The 22,793-nt window shown below is 38.8% G+C and overlaps 1 protein-coding gene and 1 pseudogene across 8 annotated transcripts in view; one reads left to right on the top strand and one right to left on the bottom strand.

The window, feature by feature from the left end:
* Positions 1-18,040, top strand: part of LOC137132172 (3',5'-cyclic-AMP phosphodiesterase 4C-like) — a 112,519-nt gene extending 94,479 nt beyond the window's left edge. For all 8 annotated transcript variants that reach the window (XM_067514374.1, XM_067514381.1, XM_067514377.1 and 5 more), the window contains 13 exons: positions 163-199; positions 1,376-1,449; positions 1,535-1,584; positions 2,673-2,785; positions 5,162-5,255; positions 9,097-9,269; positions 9,387-9,485; positions 9,792-9,956; positions 10,159-10,258; positions 10,846-11,000; positions 11,763-11,885; positions 12,938-13,120; positions 13,447-18,040. In XM_067514374.1, coding sequence (XP_067370475.1) covers positions 163-199; positions 1,376-1,449; positions 1,535-1,584; positions 2,673-2,785; positions 5,162-5,255; positions 9,097-9,269; positions 9,387-9,485; positions 9,792-9,956; positions 10,159-10,258; positions 10,846-11,000; positions 11,763-11,885; positions 12,938-13,120; positions 13,447-14,001 — 1,921 coding nt within the window. In that variant the 3' untranslated portion in view covers positions 14,002-18,040. The remainder of the gene's footprint in view (positions 1-162; positions 200-1,375; positions 1,450-1,534; positions 1,585-2,672; positions 2,786-5,161; positions 5,256-9,096; positions 9,270-9,386; positions 9,486-9,791; positions 9,957-10,158; positions 10,259-10,845; positions 11,001-11,762; positions 11,886-12,937; positions 13,121-13,446) is intronic.
* A 123-nt stretch (positions 18,041-18,163) lies between these two features.
* LOC137131869 (gamma-interferon-inducible lysosomal thiol reductase-like) lies at positions 18,164-20,838 on the bottom strand (annotated as a pseudogene).
* Between the last annotated feature and the right edge of the window lie 1,955 nt (positions 20,839-22,793).

The raw sequence follows: 22,793 nt of genomic DNA, 5'->3' as shown, positions 1-22,793 counted from the left end.
TAAGCATTTCTACATACGACATATATCCTAATCACAACAACCATATTTGTTTTTCATATTCGTGTGTTTGCATTTTGAAATGTTGGAATAACATGGTGTTTCCTGAACCTGCCTTTCCCCTCCCCATCTGGCCTTTTCACTGGATGTTTGTGTTTTCTGCAGGCATGGAGAAGACATGATAGTGACGCCATTTGCACAGGTTAGTAGTGTGTACTTTAAGATGGTGTGGTGTTCTCCTTGTTCTGCAAGGCCAGGAGCCTGTAAATACAGAATCACAACCTTGTAGCTATTTATTATCAGCATCGATTTGGTGACAAGCGGAAACTGCAAGACTGTACAGCAGGAGTCAAGTTGTTAATCAAGGACAAGTCCTGAATTAAGACTAATGCTCAGACAAGGTGGATGATAGAATCATTATTTCAGCCCCTGGTGCTGTCTGTAGTGGAATTAGTAGATCCTGGGGTGGGACACCCCAGGATCTCAGAAGGTGGTATAGGTTTTGTAAAGGTCTCTCCACTGGTATAATGTTGATTACTTTCTGGTAATATTAGGTATTTATTTCTAAAATTGAGAGGAAATTGACTTCTAATACCCCCCAAAATGGTAGAGAGCCAAAAAATGTGTCTCATTGAGTGGTACTGACTGTTCCCTACTGTACTGGTCTGTGGCAGTGAATATTGGCTTTCAGCAAAGTATGCTTGTTAATTTCCTGCACAGATTACTGCCAAACATACAGTGTTTCCATCCAAACTAATACAGTCTAATTCTAGACGTTGGTCTTACCAGACAATCCACCTTGTTCTCACAATTTGAAAAAGGCTTAATTTTTCACAGAAACCTCCCACACACATTTTCTCTTTGTGCTTCATGGCTCAACAATGGCCAATTAACACAATCTATGTACAGTACATGTTTTTTTTTTCTAAACTTATAGTTGACAATTACTTTTGCCTGATATATTAAACTAATACACCTGAAGGATTCACCTGAGAAGATTAATTCTGTTATGTAAAAAACATTAGTTGTTGTGATTTTTACTTTTTTTTAAACATTTTGTTCCTAAGTTTTAAAAAAGATTTCATGACATTTAGGGTGTTAAAACAATTAAAACCAAAAGAATTGCGCTGTTGAAGAACAAACATGAAATTGTAATTTTGATTAAAATTCTTGGCACACAGTAGCAGACTTTGGATACAGCGGATTCTGTGCGACTACAACGACGACAAAACAAAGGTTTTCTGTGAAATTTGTCACACTTTGCCTTTGGATGCAGGACAATTCTGTTTCCCTTTCCCTAAATGTTAGATGAGCATATATAATATGTTAATGTGTCTCAGTCATACATATGCAGCAATCACTTGTTTCCTTTCTTAAGGTTCTTGCCAGTCTACGAACAGTGAGAAGTAACGTTGCTGTTCTGACACATCTGCAAGATCGTGTGGGAAACAAGTAAGAACAGGAACACAGAGTGGATGTTTTTTTGGTTTTTTTTGTCGTTGTTTTACCAACACCTCTTCTGTGCCTTCTGTGCCAGGCGGCCATCGAGTGGAAACCAACCATCCACGTGTAAACCATGTCTCACAGGTCAGTGATAACATGCTTGTATGATGGGACATGAAGCTCATTGTCTTCAGTGATGTCAAAAGCTTACACCTGCTGAAAGATTTCAAATCCATCTTGTCTATGTTTTTATTTATTTATTTATTTATTTATCCCGTGAGTTCAGGGTCACCACAGGGGATCATTGTCTGCATGTTGGTTTGGCACAGTTTTTACACAGGATGCCCTTCCCGGCAAAACCCTCCCCAATTTCTAACGGGCTTGGACCGGCACTGCACAGCTGGGGATGGGAATGGGTTGTTGGGGGTTCAGTGTCTCACCCAGAGACAGTGTTATTACTGTGGAAATATTGTGAGAGCTGCAAAATAGCAATGTATAATTTGACTGTCAAGATTTGTTCTTGTTGTTGTTTTTGTTGTTGTTAATCCAAGGGGCTGTAAATGTAGTCTTTTATTTAAGATTATATATTTTAATCAGGTTTATGATGAGGATCACACAGACATGGTGTGTCAGGGTGGTTTGCTATTGGACAGCTAAAATCATGTATGTCCAACACTGACTAACCACTTTCTACTTTAACAAAGTTGAAAATATCAGAAAGGTGATAATTCTCCTATGTGTTATTATTGGGATCATAGTACTAGAGTGCATTCTATTAAGAGGTGATTCTAATGTTTTGGCTCTGTTATTCTGTTCAAATAGTGTCTGTACACTGCGAATGGCATCTCAAATGTTGTTTAAAGTGCAGCTAAGACAGGAGAGGTAATGAAAATAGTCCTCTGAGCGAAGACAGTTACAAAGACCCCCATCTCTCCTATAGATTATTGTGTGTTGTGACCTTCATTTGTCTTTTATGTCTTTTTTCACAAACTTCTCATTTACTGAATGTGGTTGTTTTGTGTGTTTCCCCTTTTTATTACTGTTGTTTTGGTCATTGTGTGTCTCTTTGTGGTCATTTTGCAAAGAAGCTCTATGACTTTCAAACAAGAAATATTACCTGTCACTTTATAGAGGCTCTGACCCAGACTCTCAGGCTGTGCCTGTCAACCATAACAGTTCGATAATCCATCTGTGTCACTGACTTGTGTTTGCATGGCTTTATGACATTTCAGAGGAGCCTTACCAGAAGCTGGCAGTGGAGACACTGGAAGAGCTGGACTGGTGTTTGGACCAGCTGGAGACGCTACAGACAAGACACTCAGTTAGCGAGATGGCATCAAATAAGGTGAGGACTCGACTGACCCCATAAGAAAGACCACTAGGTGAATGGAACTCGCATATGCCCTAAAACTTCAAAAGTTCAAATTTACAAAGAAGTGGACATCTTAATAAGATAAGGTTAATCAGAGGAGGATGTCCAAGAACCCCCCCAAAGATTTGTGCACGGTTAAACTCACATAGTCTAACGCCAATAATAATAAACTCAATAAACTTTAATGTGTGAGCAAGAGGACACAATTATACTGACAGTAACTAAAAGTATCAAAAAATTACATTATAATATGTTATGACTTCTTGTCATTAGAAGAATAACTGATTATCATTTCTGCTTTCAAAAAAGAACATGTCCATGTTATGCTGATCGATACTGAAAAGTTCTTCAAATCTATATCAGCTATGAGAAGAATTCAATTTTATTTCCCACTGAGCTACAGTGTGAAGATGGCTTAAATGTCCAGGTTCATGAATGGTGTCTCCCTCCACTGAAAGAGTTAATCAGCATCTCCTCATTTCCCTCCTTCCTGCCTCTCTCCACCGTCTAGCTGCTCCGCTCAAACCCCCTCCATCTCTTAGTCCACCAATCAGATCCCTATCCTCCACCCAGCCCCTGAAGCAAGGTAAATATGATTGGACAGAAAGAGGGGGAAACAGCTTGTAGGGTGGAGGGGCGGGGGGTTTCCTCAGAGCCTCTCCATCTCTCTCTCATTCCCACAATATGTTTTCCATTGACAGTGTGTGTCAGTAGCTGGATGAACGACTGCAGTCACACCCTCTCTTCCCTCAATGACAGACCACATCCCCAGCCTCGCCATACCCAACCTACCCTTTCTTTCACCTTTGGAACAGCACATTTTAACTTTTATTTCCAAGCGGACTTTTTTCATGTTCAAGCTGTCCCTGCTAAGAGTGGAGCAGAACTGAGTGAGCAGATTACAGCTGCCTGTTACTGAGCCAGTGAACTTTTGGATTTTAGCAACATCTGACATCAACATGCATAAGCTGATATGTTTGCGTTGGTATTCTGGGTTTGTCTTTGCCGACAGGTGAGCAATAGGGAGCGCTGTTGGCTTTTTCTTGTTTACATTTGGATCTATAGGTCGACAGTGCAGAATTTGCAGGGAGCAGAGTGCTGAGCGAGCCTGCCTCATGGATCTGATTCAGGATTGGGTCTACAGCCGGGTTGAATGTAGAGTCTGTGTCTATGCATATATGACGAAAAGCAACAGAAGAAAAAAAGCAAAGATGTAAGACAGAGCAGCTATTATAATTTTTTTAATGGGAATCAGAGTGTGTGCACTGTGGCTCTATTTGAGATGTGATGCCTGTTATTTGTCAGAGTGTGTTTATGTGTGAAGTGGAGACAAGAAAATAAGAGGAAAAGCCTGATAGTCAGCACTCATTGAGAGAAGCTACAGGAGAAGTAAACCAGACAATTTTGGTTATAGCTTCAGTATTATCTTTCATGTCAGTGTGTGTCTGTGTGTAGCCACTGCAGCATCCCTCACTTTCTCACAGAGATCCCCTCCCTCGTCTCTTAGCCACCACGTGCCAGAGCTGTTACATAATCAGTGTGAAAGCTACCGCCGTGATAAAACTCAGGGGGAAACCTTATAAAATTTCTGAATTCAAATTTTTTATAAGAGAATGGCACACATTGTAAAATAAGTAGACCATTTTTTATGATGTGCATATAAAACAAATTGTAATATATAATTTTTTCATCTCTGTTATAATGCCCCCCTGTTTATTGCTCATACAGTATATAATAAACAGTTTGGTGCAAAAAGTTCCAACCCTTATTTTTGAAATGTCATGTATGTTTTTTATCAACATACAATTTGAAGTACATTCAGCTAGTACAATTTCTATTTTATCAGAAATTAAATTAATCAAGATTTGAATTAATTCACCAAGGGGGATGCCAACTTTTGCAACGAAATACACATATATAATACATTTGTGCTACATTTTCAGATTTGATTGTTTTTGACTATTTCATGTTGATGTAAACTTGTTTATAAAAGTCTTTTATATCTGAATAAGACATGTTAATAATAAAAGTCAGAAATTCAACATATACAACATATAAATACAGAATGGTGTTAGTGATATCATGGAGCCCAAAAAATTTTAAACTCACATTTTCTCTGTAAGTGACAGATTGGCACCATTTGAAGGTGGGCAGTAAAGAAGGGACAGTTAATATAGGACATGTGTTCTTATATCAATGGAAACTCTGATTTCATGTTCCTACAGTTATATACAAATGTCACAATTAATAGTAACAGTGTTTATCTGTAAAATTGTGATGTTTATGTGTGTGTGTTTATCTGCAATCCACTTGCACTCAACACATCTTTGTTTGGTTTTGTCCACACAGTTTAAAAGGATGCTGAATCGCGAGCTGACACAGCTGTCAGAGACAAGCCGTTCAGGGAATCAGGTGTCCGAGTTCATCGCCAACACCTTCTTAGGTGAGTTTTAAATATTAAACTATAAAAACAAGGTTTAACTGTGCATAAGCTTAAACTGATGCTGTCATGCATAAAAGTTATTATGTGCAGTTTTTGTTTCAGACAGATGTCATCTGTATGGAAAGTTTGGGGGTTGTGCTTGTGGTGGTGTTCATTTATTGAATTAGGTATAGCAAGATTTGTAACGTAATACTAATAAATATATTGTACAGTCAATGCAGTGTGTAGCAAAATGTCTTGAAAAGCTGATATGTCAGTAAAGAAAACAGCAAACAAGCTTTTGTGTGGAATCCGGTTGTGATGTCAAATGGTGAACTCTATCTCTGTGGTATTTTTACTATAACTTATTTAAATGTTTTAATCTTCTGGCTCGAAAGTGAGCTGTGTTCTAACTTCACCCACTGTGACTTCACACCCAAAGGTGAAATCAGACACACAAGGACAATTTCAACCCTGTTGAACATGAGAGTGTAAAGAGTGGTGCAGAGCGTGCATAACTTCTTTCAGTGGAGTTTGCATTGCAGTGCAGTGAGCAGCAATTCCGGATAATGGAATTGTGGTTTAAATATTATATATTTACATTATACATTATGAGCATTTTAAACAACAAGTTCTGTATCGGCCACCACAACCGCGGTAAAAGAGTCATCGTGTTTCCGCAGGCTTGGGATGAACATGGAGGCCACACTTGCAGCCAATCAGAGCAGGGGCTCATTAATAATGCAGATGTTATGCTAATAGCTTTTAAAATAGCCTGATGGAGGACAAAGAGGAATCTGTTTGGAAAGATGGATTAAGAGGAATCTTAAGAACTTTGAATGAATACATTTTCACAAACATGCAGTTTATTTAAATATGTTCAATGTTTGCTGAAAATTGTCCAAAAGGGCCATTATACCAAAAAATGTTTTGCTTAATCTACATTTTATACTTACAGCTGCACAATTGCAACATCAGGCTTTTCTGACTGTTCTGCTTTCAGCTGTATTATATGTTTGAGAATAACGACATTTAGTGTGTGTGAATGCTAACAGGTCTACTATTATAATGTTTGTGAGGTTGTGGAAGAAAAATACATTTATAAAGGATCAGAATTACACTGTGCTTCACTGGTTCAGATATTAGACTGTTTTAATGTTTAGTAAATGCAGATAGAAGGAATGGTTTAATATTAAGACAAGAATGAGAAAAAGATATTTCTAGTTAAGACAAAAGAAGAAAATAAGTATTCAAAGAATAAAAGCAATAAAATTTTAAGTAAAAAATAGAGGTATAAGATTTGTACAAAAATATTTTTCAAGGTGGAGGTTGATGTTGAAGAAAAGGAGAGGGATGGCTTAAAAAACAGGTTGAAGATTTTCAAATATTTGAAAGGGTTTTCAAAGGGGAAGGATAATGAAAAGGTGAAGACAACATGTTCCTAAAGGAGAGGGAAGGAGGAGAGGGCTGTGTTAATAATGACAGATGTTGAAGGTGGGGATTTTTCCCTCCATAAAATGAGAAGGAGTTGCGGCGACAGATAGCATTCCCGGACACATTGTGTGGCGTTGTCGTAGCAACAGGGTGCAATATTATCACACGGCGCGTTGCATCAATAGGAGGCTCAGTCTTCAGCAGCCCTGCCGGCAGGATGGAGGTCCAGCCCAGCGAGGATGGAGCTGTCAGTCGGATGTTGTTTTGATATGAGTGCCTCGGCATCACTCCCAGCTTTGTTTGGAAATGAACACTATGGTTTTGGGTGTGAGGAAGAGGAGACACTGTGAGAGAGGTGAGAGAGGCCAGACAGCCTCGTGCAATGCTGCCACTCAGGTCGCTCTGCATCCTTATGGTCGCTTGTGCTTAATGTTCGAGCAGCCGTTGCTACGCTGCTTGTTAAATCTACTTGGATGGAAAATGCTGGGGCTGGAAAGTGGCCATGAGGTAAAACAGGTCATCTGTGATGTCTAATGGGATCATGATTTCCTTGGTTTGTGCAAAAACGGATGAGTCATTTTCAACACGTTCGTGTCTGCTGGGACAGCACCTATGTGTCAACAAATCATATGGATTATACTGATGCTGTCAGTGGAAACCTTGTTTTTGGCAATTTCCATGATTTGGCTGAAAGGATCACACACTCCTATGTTGGTTAAAAACATCTCCAACCTGCAAACACAATGAAGCCTTTTCAAACATGAGAGGTGCTTCGTCATCAAGCTCAAAACAATGCTGAGCTCCTGACAAGATGACAGGTTCTACCCATCAACCTTAGATTTCGGCTGCTGCTATTCTACGCCCACTGCCATGCAGTAATTAATGCACACTTGTTGTAAATACACCTTGTTGTTCTTTAACATTAAAGTTAACTTATATACATTGCAATTGTATGAACAGTAATTGTACCCATTGATGCTCCTGTTTGTCTTGGTTTTCTACCACAGTTCAAAGCATGTACAAATAGAATGATTTCAGCTCTGATTAGTTGGTGTGAAATCAGTCCCTCACTGACAGCTGGTGATTTTATTCATATTGGCCTCCTTAATGTGTCAGGGCTGTGAGGAAATCAGTTTTCCTGTCGCCACACACTTCTTGTGACATACTGTCTTTGCAGCAAGGTCTGTAAGATGTACGTCTACCTACACTAAACTTACTCCTGAAGTACTGGAAATAGACACTTTATTTGTTTTAGTTGTACTATGTTGGTAGCATTTAACTGCAGTTAGTTTGGTTTAGTAGTGGAATCATTCTCTGTTACAACAACACTAAGTTTATGTACATTGTCTTAGATGTTTTCATTGTGACTATTGCCACCATTACCATAATGCACCTAAATCCATGAATTGGTCAGTGTCAAGTTAGACAAGTTGCATTATGGGTAATGTTGCCATGGAAGAAGACAACAAATATTGCTACCTATTTTTCTTCTGCATCAATTTCTTAGCCATCTTAATCTGTTTGCTTTTTTAAAATAACAGTTTAATTATCTTAAATATGTAACGATGGAAGTTGTCATTGTGTGTTGGCAGGAGCCAGTAGTTTCAATAGCGAGGTATTAGTAGTAGCAGTTGGCGCATTAGTAGTCAGAGTCAATAGTTTTTTGTTATGTTCCTGAACCATCAATAGTATCTGAAATTAGAAAATACAACAGTAAGGTTTGTCATTGTGTTGCATATTAATTTTCTAATAGATAAAAATGTTTTTTATCATTTTTGTTAATCAGTCTATTCTCACTATACTATAATTACAGAATTAAAAGGTGCTTTTAAAATATCTCACAGCGAAAACACAAAAAAATTTATTTATGAGACTGATTTAATGTTTTTAATTGGGAGTCATTAGATGTCCTCTGCAGAGATGGGACAGTCTGCTAGAAGGACAACCATCAGTCGGGGCTTTATTAAAGAGGGTCTAGATGAAACCCACGTTCAGTAAAAGACTTCAAAATATTCAGTATTCAGGAACAATGTCAAACACGCCACGCTTGACGTTTGCCAGCATTAAAAGCATTTTGCGAGGATGTTGAAAATTGTTTTCCAGTGCGATGTGATAAAACATCTCCAAGCAGAAGACACCCACTCATGGGTGATGACAAGCCCCCTGGTTGATAAGACACTGTAGGAAAGTCAGTCCTTCAAAGTCAGATTCCAATGAGGTGAGATGAAGTGAGGGAAAGAGGAGCTACAAACTATGAAGAAGCCCACTGTCTGAGCAAACAAATCATGTTTCATGTTTCCTTTTTCTAATTTTATGAAGACAGAAATGTGTGCAAGTAAGCGCTCTTTCTTTCATGAGCATTGTGAGATTTCTTCAACTACACATTGGTCCTACAGTACACATTCATATCTGTGTGTACACGTTGCAGAGAAACAACATGACGTGGAGATCCTGTCTCCACCTCTTAAGGAGAAGGAGAAGAAGAAGAGGCCAATGTCACAGATCAGCGGTGTGAAAAAGGTCACACAAAGTCCCAGCTTAGCACCCACCTGCATCCCTCGCTTTGGAGTCACCACACCGCATGAAAGCATGCTGGCCAAGGTAGGTACACACACACACACACACACACACACACACACACACACACACACACACACACTCACAGAGTCAAATGCACACAACACTGTGTCTTACAGATGTCCTGCTGTACTTCTCCAGGAGATTGAGGACATTACTCGTTGGGGTATGGATATTTTCAAGGTAGCAGAATATTCCGGAAACCGGCCCCTGACGGTGATCATGCACTCTGTCTTCCAGGTAGGAGGAACACTCAGCTAGAAACCTGGTGACTTGAGAATTTTGTAAAAGCTTTTAAAGGGACCAAGTGTATTAATATCATTCAGATACGTTTTTTAAATATAGTGATAAATGCAATAAAAACGTTACTGTGACTGTGAGGTTTGAAATCTTCTACAGTGCATTTAACACTGTAATCAACCAAGTTGTATTTAGGAGAAACTCACGGTGACCTTGCTAGTCAATAAACTTAGTCCAGGACATTAAAAAAACTAATTTGAGGTCGAAGTGACTCTGAATCCTTCCTGTTTCGGCTCACCCTGCCAGGAGCGAGACCTTTTGAAAACCTTTAAGATCCCAATTGACACCTTCATCACTTTCATGATGACCTTGGAGGACCACTACCATGCTGATGTAGCTTATCACAATAACATCCATGCAGCTGACGTTGTGCAGTCCACACACGTCCTCCTGTCCACTCCTGCTTTAGAGGTGAGCGGAGAAAGCCAATTATTGCAGCTTCTGGTTACTTTGCAAATTACAGTAAACATTAATTTTGGTGATAACTACCTACCTGCACATTATTCCAGGGTCCCAAAGTACTGGGTTCCTGCTGAACACTTAAAACAGTCTCAGATCCAATTCATTGTAATAATATATCAGTGTATGTATTGAAATTTTGCTTTTTGTTCAGGCGGTGTTCACAGACCTGGAGATCATGGCTGCTCTCTTCGCCAGTGCCATCCATGATGTCGACCACCCAGGAGTCACCAACCAGTTCCTAATAAACACCAGTAAGTTCCTCCCTCTATCTGTCTACATCTGCTATAACAGGCCTGGTCTAAACAAAAGCACATTAAAACATAAGGTTGTAGAAGTATACAACATGTTTAAATACCTCCCTAATTGTAACGTTTTTAAATGAATTTAGAATTGGGGAACACTTTTCTTAGACAATGTAAAATGTTTTAAAATACTTGACAGTTTTAGTTGCCATTTTACGAGATATCTGCATTTTCAAGAAAATTTCCTGGGAAATTTCTTCATACTTTTCTAACAGTAAGCTGCTGGCACCAGGATTTATTAATAACCAAAGAATTTTCATCTTCATTTAATTTCAGCTTTCATTAGAATTTAAAAACTAAATACCAAAAATTATATTTCAGTTTCTTTAGTTATTATAAATCATGTAGGCCTTTTTAATTTAAGTGGACCCTGACAGTGTTAGCGGAGCATTGACTGTACTTGTCATGGGTGTGAATTTGCCCAAGGGTCTAATTTAGACTGGGGCTACCATGAACACTGCTTCGGACATAAATTAGAATAAAGTTTGAGTTGTCCAGTTAGACGTTTTTTACAGTTTCAACTTTCACATCTGCAGGTTCAGAGTTAGCTTTGATGTATAACGATTCCTCGGTGCTAGAGAATCACCACCTTGCTGTGGGTTTTAAACTGCTCCAAGAGGATAACTGTGACATCTTCCAAAACCTCAGCAAGAAACAGAAAGACTCCCTCCGCAAGATGGTGATCGACATGGTGAGACTGCCTCACTGTCTACATGACGTATTTATTTCCTCTTTTAATCTGTACTGTTTCTCAACTCATGCGTTACAGTATCATGTGTCTATAGTAACAGGGTGCTGATACAGCTGTTTTTGAAATATTGTAATGCATTTCTTCTTTTTTTAACTGATTGTCAGTTACCACTTCATTTTATTTCACATTCAGCTGAATTGAACAATAAAAAAAGAGGAAGCTACAAGGCACCAATCAAAAAGACAACAAAGAAAAAGCTGAAGTAATAACGGAGTAGGGAGTGTCACATTTTGAGTTGAAGAACATGCAGAACAAACTTTACTCCATGTTTTTATTCTCTAGTATCTGTGTGGTATATTTTATTATCATAACTTGAAAGGAGAGATGCTGTTGGACATTTGAGTTTTTCTCTGGGTCCAAAATGTTTAGAATTTAGAATAGAATATGTGAGGACGGTGATTCTGTGCTAGTATACAGGTATAAAACAGGAGCACTGCACAACACAACAGTCAAATTTAATCACCCAAACACTTAAAACATGAACCGTCACTCATTTCAAACTATTTCAGTGAAGAAAGCATGACAAACAATATTTTATTTCATGCACACATATGCAGACCAACCATTAAATGCCTACAGAACCATTATATAGACTATATAGAACAAAAGAGGAGTTTATTTAGACATAATCTCACTGAAACAGGGGACTGGGGATGCATTGATGCTTTTTATCTCTGTTGATGTGGTTGTAATTTTCATCAGGTGCTGGCCACAGATATGTCCAAACACATGAACTTCTTGGCAGACATGAAGACAATGGTTGAGACCAAGAAGGTGACCAGTCTGGGAGTCCTGCTGCTTGACAACTACTCCGATCGCATCCAGGTGAGATACTGTGGAGATACATACAATAATAAATGCAGTACAAGATATTATATGCAGAATGATGAACAGCACAGACTATATGAGTGTACAAATATACATTTTAAATACTGAACATTTTAAATGTATATTTTAGCAACGATGACGGGAGTTTTCTAAACGGTACATCCTGTTTCAGAGCTGGGCCTGCTGTAATAGTTTTGAGCAACACACAGCAGGTCTCAGACATCTACAGCAGTGTGTTCCCACATTGACTTGTTCATACACAGCAAATAGCTGTTTGCATGTCCAAACAGGGTGTTTGTATGAAAGAGCTGCTGTCTGCTGGAGAATAGGGGTCACTGCATCTGAGCTAAGTATCGTACAATGCAGCCTTGTTTGGTTCCGGCAGAATTACCTTTAACTAGCTAATACCAAAAAAATAGAACTATTATTACCTTAATAATTAAACACTATTATTTATCCTCTAAGTGATGAGCATCAATTTGCAACAAACAATGGACAACTGCTGTTACTAAGCTGTTTTTATGCCTCCACTATAAATCACTTATGTTCTAAACTATGGTTTATTTATTAATTTAGTGTATTTTTGTTTTATTTAGTGTTTTCATAATTTTTAAAAATAAAAACTATTTGGAAATTGTTAATTAGTTATCTGTCTCTATGTGTGGCCCTGAGACTGGTGACCTCTCGTGGGTGTAACCCTGCCTCTCACCCAATGATAGCTGTAATAGGCTCCAGGCCCCTTTTCCTCTTAACAGAATAAAAGAATGGTTGAAAGTTGTAGACTAAACTGTCCTTCTCACAGTATTTCTGCCTCATGTATTGTGCTGTTTTTTTCAATGTTCACTAGCTCCTGTTATGTGAGCCACCTGGCTGCCTGCACCACTTGCTCTAGACTCTATTTGGTGTAGGCAGAAGGTGCCACATAAATGGATGTGAGAAACTCGGTGTGGGGTGATGCTCATCTTGTATCATGAATACTAAGACTATACTAGAGTACTTAAAGTACTGCAACATCACCGCTGGAGTCTCACTGAGAGTGTTTTCTCCAGGTTCTGCAGAACATGGTCCACTGTGCTGACCTGAGCAACCCAACCAAACCACTGGAGCTGTATCGGCAGTGGACAGATCGAATAATGGTGGAGTTCTTTACGCAGGGAGACCGGGAGCGGGACAAGGGCATGGAGATCAGTCCAATGTGCGACAAACACAACGCCTCCATAGAGAAGAGCCAGGTAACACAAACAGACATGCAGCTGGAAAGGGAAACAGAAATACAGCAAATGATCGGAAAGGACTGTACAGGGACCCTTACACTGTATTCATAATTATGCCAGATTTTTAATACATTTTTTTGCTTTGGTAGTATTGATATATTAGGGAGAGGGGGCATGCAGCACTATGTAGGTATCCTCATAATCCTGTAGGTATCCAAAAGAGCTTCGACCAATAATTAAATCCAAGGGTTCATCTGTTAATCCACCAGTTCTGTGTTAAATAGGTGTGTTCATCAAAGTCATGAAAGATTCAGTACAGTCATTATATATATTTTTTTGATCAGGTGGGGTTCATTGACTACATTGTCCACCCTCTGTGGGAGACCTGGGCGGACTTGGTGCACCCTGATGCTCAGGACATCCTGGACACGCTGGAGGACAACAGGGAGTGGTACCAGAGCATGATCCCTCGCAGCCCCGAGCCCCCCAGCCCTGAGGAGCACCATGTTGAGGTTGAACCAGCAGGAGGAGCTGTGGGAGCAGGAGGGGCTGCCCCTTCAGGAGGTGGAGGGGACAAGTTCCAGTTTGAACTCACTCTAGAGGAAGAGGAAGAGGATGAGGAGGAAAGAGAGTCTGACCTCGAGAGTCCTCTAGATGAGGACTCTCACTCGGGTGGCGAGCGGCACCGGGACTCCTCACCATCCCTGTCTCCTGACCCCAACAGCAGCAGCAGGTACCGCCCCCCCTCACCCCACCCACCTCGAACCCTAAGTTTGGCCACCATGTCTGCGTGCAGCCCCCACAGGACGCTGGTCACTCCAAGGCGAGAGGGCACAGACAGAGACAGAGAACTGAGCCAGGAGGGTGACGGAGTAGCCTTCCTGCATCTTGGCACATAACAACCAGCATTACCTGCTCCGTCTGACAGGCACAGGAGTGCTGGGTGTAGGGAGACGGAGGCAGGGCCTTTACCAATAATGTCTGTAAAATCACCACAGTCCCTTTACACTGGAGACGCTGTCTCTGGAGAACAGAGGGACATTCCCCCTCTGTTTTATTTTATTATTCAGCAAGAAGAATGGTTTTAGCCTCTCTCTGGATGCCTCATAGGCCTTTGTGTACCATCCTGCTTTGTTGTAGCTTCAGTCCGGATTGTCCCAGATGGAGACTGCTGCATTTTACCTGGGAAGAAAAGTAGGTGTGATATTCTAACAAAAACAAAAGGTAAAGAAATGTCTTCCTGCAAAATAACAGTTTGTGACATTTGAACATGACCAGTGAATGAGGATCATGGTGGTTTGACAGGGTCTTTTCTCTTTTATTTTGCACCATAGTTTTAGTTTATATAAAATTATTAAGTTCGTTGGGAGTGAATGAGTGAAATTTCTTTTGTTTGAGAATGATATGAGCGATGAATCATTTTACCAAATACAAGATGTAGGTGAGCGGTGAGGAAGTCGATGGACCTAAATCTCAGGGTATGAAGAGAAACATAAATCTAATGTAGCACGGATGTAGTGAGTCCCCCTGACCAGACCCCCGACCCTAAATTGTCTTTCCTGTGTGATTTACCTCCAAGCCAGAGACAACGGAGGCGTTCTTTAACTTGTGTGTCTGTACATTTAATCCAAACCCTTTAATAGAAAATTTGGCATTTGAAGCAATCAGATTATATGTATTTAAACCAGCTTGTAGCACCACAGAGATAGTAGACTGTACTCCAGTCTCCCTGTTAAAAAGACACCATCTGTATAATTAGTTCAAGCTTTATTTTTGTACCTAAGATAATGTTAAATGGTGTCATTGTTTTACGGTAGGTTTTCATTTTCAAACTGTTCTTTGTTGTACATTTGCTGGTCTCGTCTGTGTTTATGTGCTTAAAAAGCATTTTCTATCAGGGTGCCTCCGGTCCGCAGTAGCACTTTACCATCTCTGCTGTTCAGCTCTTCTATTCAGTCATGCAAAGGGCTTCACCCACTGTAGGCCTACTGATCACACAAAACACAGTACAGGATGTCAAGGATAACAGAAGGGCAGAAAGGTAACTTACTGGTGGATTTGTTTTTTGAGAAGCGTTAAATTCACTATAAATGCTGGAACTTTTGCACCAGGGTTTCGGTCAAGGGTTAAAAAAATTTCACTATATAAATTAAATAATATTACGGCACAAATAAGATCTGGAAAACAGCATAGTGCAGACCAATAATTTGTTAATTATGGAATACAGTTGTGATCATTTCTAGCTCGCCAGGGCTGCACCTTCTTCTTCTTGTAACAATTTGTCAGATGATCTGAGGTTTAAGATTCAGAACACTTTGCCTCATGTAGGTCTACATCCTGAGATTACAACAGTCTGGTGCTGTCAGTTAACTAGGAGTTAACTCTAATCTAATGTACAAGCTGGAACTCCGAAGCTTTTAGCATGGATTCATTTGTGGAAATCAAACTGAAACTGAATATTTTTCTAAGTTGTTAAAAATTTAAGTGCAATTTCAATTACCATTTTATTAAAATTCCTATTTTAATAAAAGTGTTAAACCTTAGTTGAAACGGTTATGCTAAATGAGTAATTATAGCAATTCACTATTGCACTTTGATTAACTTAAAAAGATCATAATCAATGCGGCACATTGTGAGAGAACTTCTAACATTTAACATGTAAAAGCCCAGGTTTTTCTGATTTAGTTGCACCAGTTACTGATACAGTTTTGTAATCTCACGCCCAGAGCAGCACCTCTGGAGAGAAAATACAACCCTTCACGCCTAAAACTAGAGATGTGACCCTAAATTATAACCTGCATTTCCTTTTCTGGCCCAAATGAGCGATAATCCCTTTATTGTAAAATCACTGGTGTTACTTTTCTACCCTGCTGACAGGTACTGCAGTAAAGCAGAGAGCACAGTTTCTGACAATGAATCTCCTGTGGTTTTAAAAAAAAAACAACAACAAAAAACAACAACATATAAAACCAATTTTGTTCCATCAGGTTATCAGTCTTATTGGATTGTGAGTGCTCAACTGGGATAATGGTGTGCCATAAGTGTTGAAAACACACAAACACCTGCCAGCCTACGATGCTGTACATTTTTACACTATTTTAACCTGATGATTGTATCAAAGTCGTTGACTTTATAGTGTTAGTTTTTACGATTGATACATGCTAAATGTATTTAAAGCAGACAATTTAATAGACTTTGTGCAACTTAGGATCCGTATGTTCGGCCCTTTCCTAATCAGATAGCTGAGACTTGAGAATGTATGTAGTTTCAGGAGTTTCATGACTCTGTCTGTACCAAGTTCAGTCTAGGGCAGTGTTTGTTGCTGTCACTGAGGTAGAAAAACCAGGGAGTAAGCAAGCACTACACAAGATATGATGCACTTCCTGGTCAGGCAGTAGTAGAAAACACTAGTCTAACAGTATTTCACAGTATTTCATTAATTCAGCTAGTAAGCTTTATATAAGCCTTACATGTAACAGGAAAGATTGGAGCCTGGTGTGAAAGGACCCTCGTGCTGTTTTTAACATGCAGAGCCTAAGAACATGGTTTGACTCACAATCTGAGATTAAAGATTTTTGAATGTATATAAAGCATTGGTTTTACCTTGAGAAAAATACTTTTGGGCTCATCCAAAGCATTATAAAGAGAGTCACCAGCACATAAAGTAGCCAGTATTTGTGTGGACTACTGGACTTTTTCTGTGTCAGCGGTAATTTTCCAGGTCTGTCTGTTTATACTTAATTCACATTAAAATGTATTTGTTGTGAAAGCAAAGACACGATAATCATAGCTTTGCACTTTATTTAGGAAAAATGAAAAACAGAAGTGGTCACATGATAAAAATGCCACATAAACCTCAGCAGCTTCGTCTTTTTGCTTCATCAGCCACTGTATTTTAGTTTTTCCACAAACCTCATCTCTGGTGCCATCAGCAGGCCAGATTGTCAGATCCTAGCAGGCAGATTGCTGTGATAGCAAGTGAACCCTTAGTGGCCTGTTATATCAACATAACAGTGAACCACCCTATTTTTAAAGCTCCAAGAAGAGTTGTTTTTATTTGTAATTAAACATTTGTATATTGTATTGTTTAAAAATGCTTTATGTACAGTCTGAAATGTTATGGCACATTTGTTAAACCATTAAAATTTCCCCAGTAAGTAGTTAAATTGTACAACTTGTCATTAAAATTAACTTATATATGTCATATATAATAAAATAAAATGATAAGTTTTTATCTAAAACTTCAGTGCCTCCCACCATGTGACAGCCAGAGCACAGCAGAGACCCAAGTCTGTTGTAAACACCATCTGTTTACTGTCTGTCCTGCAGCACTGTGAGTTATAGGCTTTGTTTTTCCACTTAATATGGAATAAGATGAAGCACTGGGTAATTTGTACAGCGTGGCAGACAACATGCCTCAACACGACATCAAACAAACAGTTTAATCACTGTATGCTTCATTGTGGCAGTTTCATCATGTGGGATGAATTTCAAACACTTGACAACTCATTTGCAGCTGCACCAGCAGTTTTCAGTCAGTTTCAAGTAGTTTGTAGCTCATGATCTGGGGTCTTTTTTTGGCATGTTAAATTCAGCACCGTGGGTCCTTACAGGAACACTAGAGCCATACAGTGTTAAATGTACCATTGTCCATTAATGTTCATGCTGTCTTGTTTTCTCAGCGTCTGTGTTGTGCAAACTATATTTATTCTTCAAAATGTGTCTGTTGAGACAAAGTACTGTAACATAGGACATTTGATTTTATGTTCTGGAGCCTAAAAATCAAGTATACTTTACAAGTATGTATACATCTGCCACTCCAATGTTTTTGTCAAAGAAATTAACTATATTTTTGTTTCTTATTTTAAGCCAAAAGAGTCTCGGGATTTCAGGGTGTTTTAAGTGGAAAATGCCAATAAATTATATGAAAATTTATAATGTAAAGTGCCTGTTTATTTTTTTGTTTTGTCTTTCACTGTATGTAAGACAAGTTTAATTTATTCCAAATTTGATCCCAGTCTAATAGTCACTTAAAATAATGGTAGACGCATTTTATGACTTGCTTTTTTCTTGACATTTCAACATTTATTTTGATGTTTTTTATCAGAAGCTCCTGTCCAGTCTGACTGGGTCTCCAATGCAGGCAGCAGGCTTGACCCCCTGTAGGCACATATAAAACAGGGAGGAAGGAATAGAGATCACATCATCAAGTAGTAAAATATGGAAGAAAACTCAGGTTATTCTTCTGGAGAACAGAATAGAGCCCCAGACCACCCCAGCTTTATCCTGCAGAGATCTTTGAATTGCAAGGACAATGTTGACCCCAGTGGTTCAGCTGTAAAAAATTTGCTAAATATAGCTCATGATGATACATATGCGATTAATGATAGCTCAAGCAAGCAGCAGCACCTATTTTAAAGAAATTCACTGAAAAGAGGTCATTCTTAATTGCATTAAGAGACAGTAAGCATTAAGATAAACATCCTGATGGAGCTTTTGATAGGCTTTTAGTCCAGAGTGCAAACAATATTTTACCCCATTGAAGGTAACCCAGGTAACCTCCGTTCATACAGGAGTCAACACTGAATCAGGAGACAGAGGGGGCATGGAGCTGGAGACACTGAGACAACAGAACAGAGTTAACATCAACAATATAACATCCATTTTATATTTCAGCAAGAGCCTTCTGAATAGTGTTTTCAAAGCATAGTAAAAATCTTGAAGTGATTGTCACTGTGGAGGATGTAAAATGAATGGAACATTAAACATTGTTTTGGTTTGACAAAACCAGATATGATATGTAGAGTTTTGCCAGAATGAATGAATAACTTAACTTTTGAAAACATGTTCACTCAAAATTATGTGGTAAATGATGTGTTACAGCCCTTATCAGATTTTTAGCAAAAATTTTGACAATAGGAAGTTTAGTGCGTTATGACCAAAATCTATGTAACTACTCTATGATCCCTGGTAAAAAAAAGAGAGAAAAAAAGAACAGTACATTTGTTTTTTTCTGTGAAAACTTACTGGTTCTGCTGTGTTGACAACATTTGCAGCTGACTCCATGGAGCTGATAATGTAAAACGCTGATTATCCAGTCAAATGGATGATACAGGCCTAAGAACACATCAATTTATCTAAAGCCACTATGTTTTTGAATGAATTAAAAACAGACAGTGCAGCGCTACAGGCAATGCAACAACTAACCTCAATCATGTTTGCTCTGCATTCAGTCTCTCCATATTGACAAGGGAGAATTTTCTGATGGAAGCTCCTAAAAGAAGTGTTCTTTTCTCTATGATGACATAAGGCATTATTCCTATGTTCACAGCTTCTGCATTATTAGAGAATATGGATCTGCTTACCTTTGCATTACCATAGGGAACAAGAGAGACATTCCAGATGTTGTGCAGCATCATCCAAGTGGGAAAGAGCTACTGGGAGATAAACACTCCGGAAGCTGGACACAAGCTCTCATTGTACAAAGTGACAGATACAGGAGGAACTGTCTGGTTTTGTTTAATAGCATTCAGCTATTAAAAAAAAAAGAAAAACTCATTTTACTGTCTAAAAAATGAAATTACATTTTTATAATTAAAAACTAAGCCACAGAAAAAAGGCACTGTGTAAGTAGCTAGTCCCTTTCAGAACTAAAACTACCACTTATCCGCTACTGTTGCACCATCCTCTCAGTTTTATACTAGCAGAAAACACCAAATTATGTTCAAATGCAAGTTCATAGACATAGTTGCTGGCAAGCTAAGACATGCATCTATAGTGTGGCAAACAGGCATGTATTCTACTGCTTCCACTTCAGATGCCACTAAAGACCAGTTGTACATACTTTAAGTCAACAGATCATATTGTATACAAATAGATAAAAGGAAAAACAAAACCTTTTTTGGAGAGCTACACATCATTTATCAAATTAAAACTTAATAGTTCTGGGAGCAACAAATTATCCATTATAGGCCTATATATGATTTTAAGCAATTGTAATTGAATGAGTCATGTAATGGCCTAACAGCAGCAAACATACCGCGATTGTGTTGTTTGCTGGTTATGTCAAAAATGTGAAAATCATTTTTACCTGTCAAAACAATAAATAAATATAACACCAAAATAATATGAAAATAATGGCAATACATTTTACTCTAAGCAGAATAAATAGTGTTTTATGTCTCTCACCTTACACACAATAGCTATCCTCCATCTGATGGAGGATGGTTTGGGATGAGATATACCATAACTTATCCGACTTTAATCATCTGGACTGATTAAAACAACAGTTAGTAGCCCTGACAGCTTCATGTTTGATAGCAGATAGACCCCGCCACCCCCCAAATTTGATTAACACCAGGTGTGTTTGACTGCTGCTGCCTTCATGGCTGCTCAGACACTACTGTTTCTGGCTCAGTGGAGGTAAGAAAATGAGCAAATAAAATCTGTCTTGGGATTCATTAGAGCAATTTAATCACAGAGAATGAAGTCTTCCAATTTTTGCGTGATGCACGATGATACAATAAAACTAACACTTAAATGTATATATATAATTACATTTTTTTTTTTAATGTTGAGAACCTCTAAATGTGATAAATGCTTCACATAAATCTTCACTCCAAGATATTATGATGAATTGCCTCCCTCTAGTGGTTCCACATGCGTGTCTAACCATTTTTAAGAAAATATTATCAGCAGTGATGAATTGTCCGATATACACTTACTGGCCACTTCATTGGGAACACCTACATGATCTAATACAATTTAATAAGTAAGCTCTGCTACAAATTACTTTTACATAAGTTGATGGTGATAATTTCACCAAGTGTTTTTTATTGAGGTCATAGTGGGCGGTGGAGTCGTACTGGAGTGAATGTGCACAGTAAGTGAAGTGGTGGCTCTGGTGTCTTGCCACCCTCAATCATTTTAAATACGATATGGGGCCCTGGTGGCTCAGATGTAGAGCATTGGGTTGGAATGCAAAAGGCAGTGAGTTAAAAGTCCCCTCCGACAGGCGTGGACCCGACCAGTTACCAAGGGCCACCCTGGTTCCGGCCCTGAGCCCGGACAAAAATGTGGACTGTGAAGACTGTGAAAGGGCATCCAGCATAAATACTCATGTCAAATCAAGGTGGGGAACATGGTTCCATGGTGACCCCTGAAGGGACAAGCCAGTGATGTTCACTGAAATACGGTGGCCAAAGCATTAGGACCACCTCCTAATATAATGCACTCCCGTGACCACAACAATAAACACATCATAGAATTATCAATTTTCTGACAGTTTCAATTAAGAAACTGAGAAATTCGAACATTGTGAAAGTATAAATTCATGGAAGAGTTGCTGCACTGGATTAAATTAGATTGTACAGGTGTACCTAATAAAGTGGCCAGTGAGTTAATAGTTGTATTTCAACCATAAACTGCACAAACACACACTGAAGAGAAATTAAATACTATGCGGGAACTTTGCTGTCATGTGTTTCCACATGAGTGTCCATTTGTTGAACACCAACAGGAAGAAATTATTGTTTGTTATTTGTTAAATTGATAGAGAATTACATTTTACAATCCAGTAAAAACGTAAAAAAAAGATTAAACTATTAAACTATGATCAATTTGGAAATAATTTTCATCTTTTCAGTAGAAGCAGTGAAAACGTTTATGTATGTAGAGCTTAAAACTAAGGCGCCATTTTGGATTCTTCAGACCGGCTTTTTGGATTCTCTTTTGGATTCGCTTTTTGGATGCACCTCAGCTCTGCAAGTCAAGTCAAGATAGTAATTTTCAAAGTTCTGAAAAATACGTGAACTGTTTCTGGGAGGATCACGTCCAATGAAGCCTGTTTATATATATATATATATATATATATATATATATATATATATATATATATATATATATATATATATATATATATATATATATCCCCTTGTTACATTTTTACCCATTATGCATCCATATTGAATGGTTAACAAGACAACCTAGATCCACTCTTGAAAGCCATTTAATGTATTTAGCTAAGTTAGCTTTAGGACCCCTTAAAGAACTCAACAATGGGCTCTAAGTTTATACACGACAATGTTCCAGACATATTATTTTTACAGCGAAAACAGCGGGTCTGGAATAATCTCTGAAGTCCGGTCGCAAAGCACTTTTGTTTGGGAACTGGAACGTTAGCTTCACCGCCACACAGAGAAACATTGGACGAGACAGGGACTACGGTCAATCCAGTCGCCTCTCTTTTTTTTCCAGACAGGGACAAGCCTGGACTCTGCTGAAGAAAATGAGGCAGCCAAGCCACATATGAATGGCCTATCAAAAGTTGTGGACTTTTTTTTTTACTAACTTAAATGGCTGGAACATGCTAAGTAAACTTACATCTGTCGCTGGAGATAAAATTACTCCCTACCAGAACCTGCTGGTTTTATCTTAAAACTGGTGAGATCCAGACTCTTCAAGGAACATTCTTCTTCCCAGTGGAACGACCCTCTAGGGTAAGACTCATTAACATTCCATTTTCTCCGTTTTGTCTGCGGTGGACTGTGTTTTGACTTGTGTTCATGTTGCAAGGTTTTTCTGTTTGGTCAGTCAACGAGCTGCAGGAGCGTTTTCCTTTCTTAAATAAAATGTTCATCCATTGTTTGTGCGAGTGCAGCAGCCGGTGTCTGAGGTGGGGTTCGGTGGGCTG

Source organism: Channa argus, chromosome 8, assembly GCF_033026475.1.
Source record: "Channa argus isolate prfri chromosome 8, Channa argus male v1.0, whole genome shotgun sequence".
Taxonomy (NCBI): domain Eukaryota; kingdom Metazoa; phylum Chordata; class Actinopteri; order Anabantiformes; family Channidae; genus Channa; species Channa argus.
Note: the sequence above shows the minus strand (reverse complement) of the source record. Positions and strands in the feature narration are given on the sequence as shown.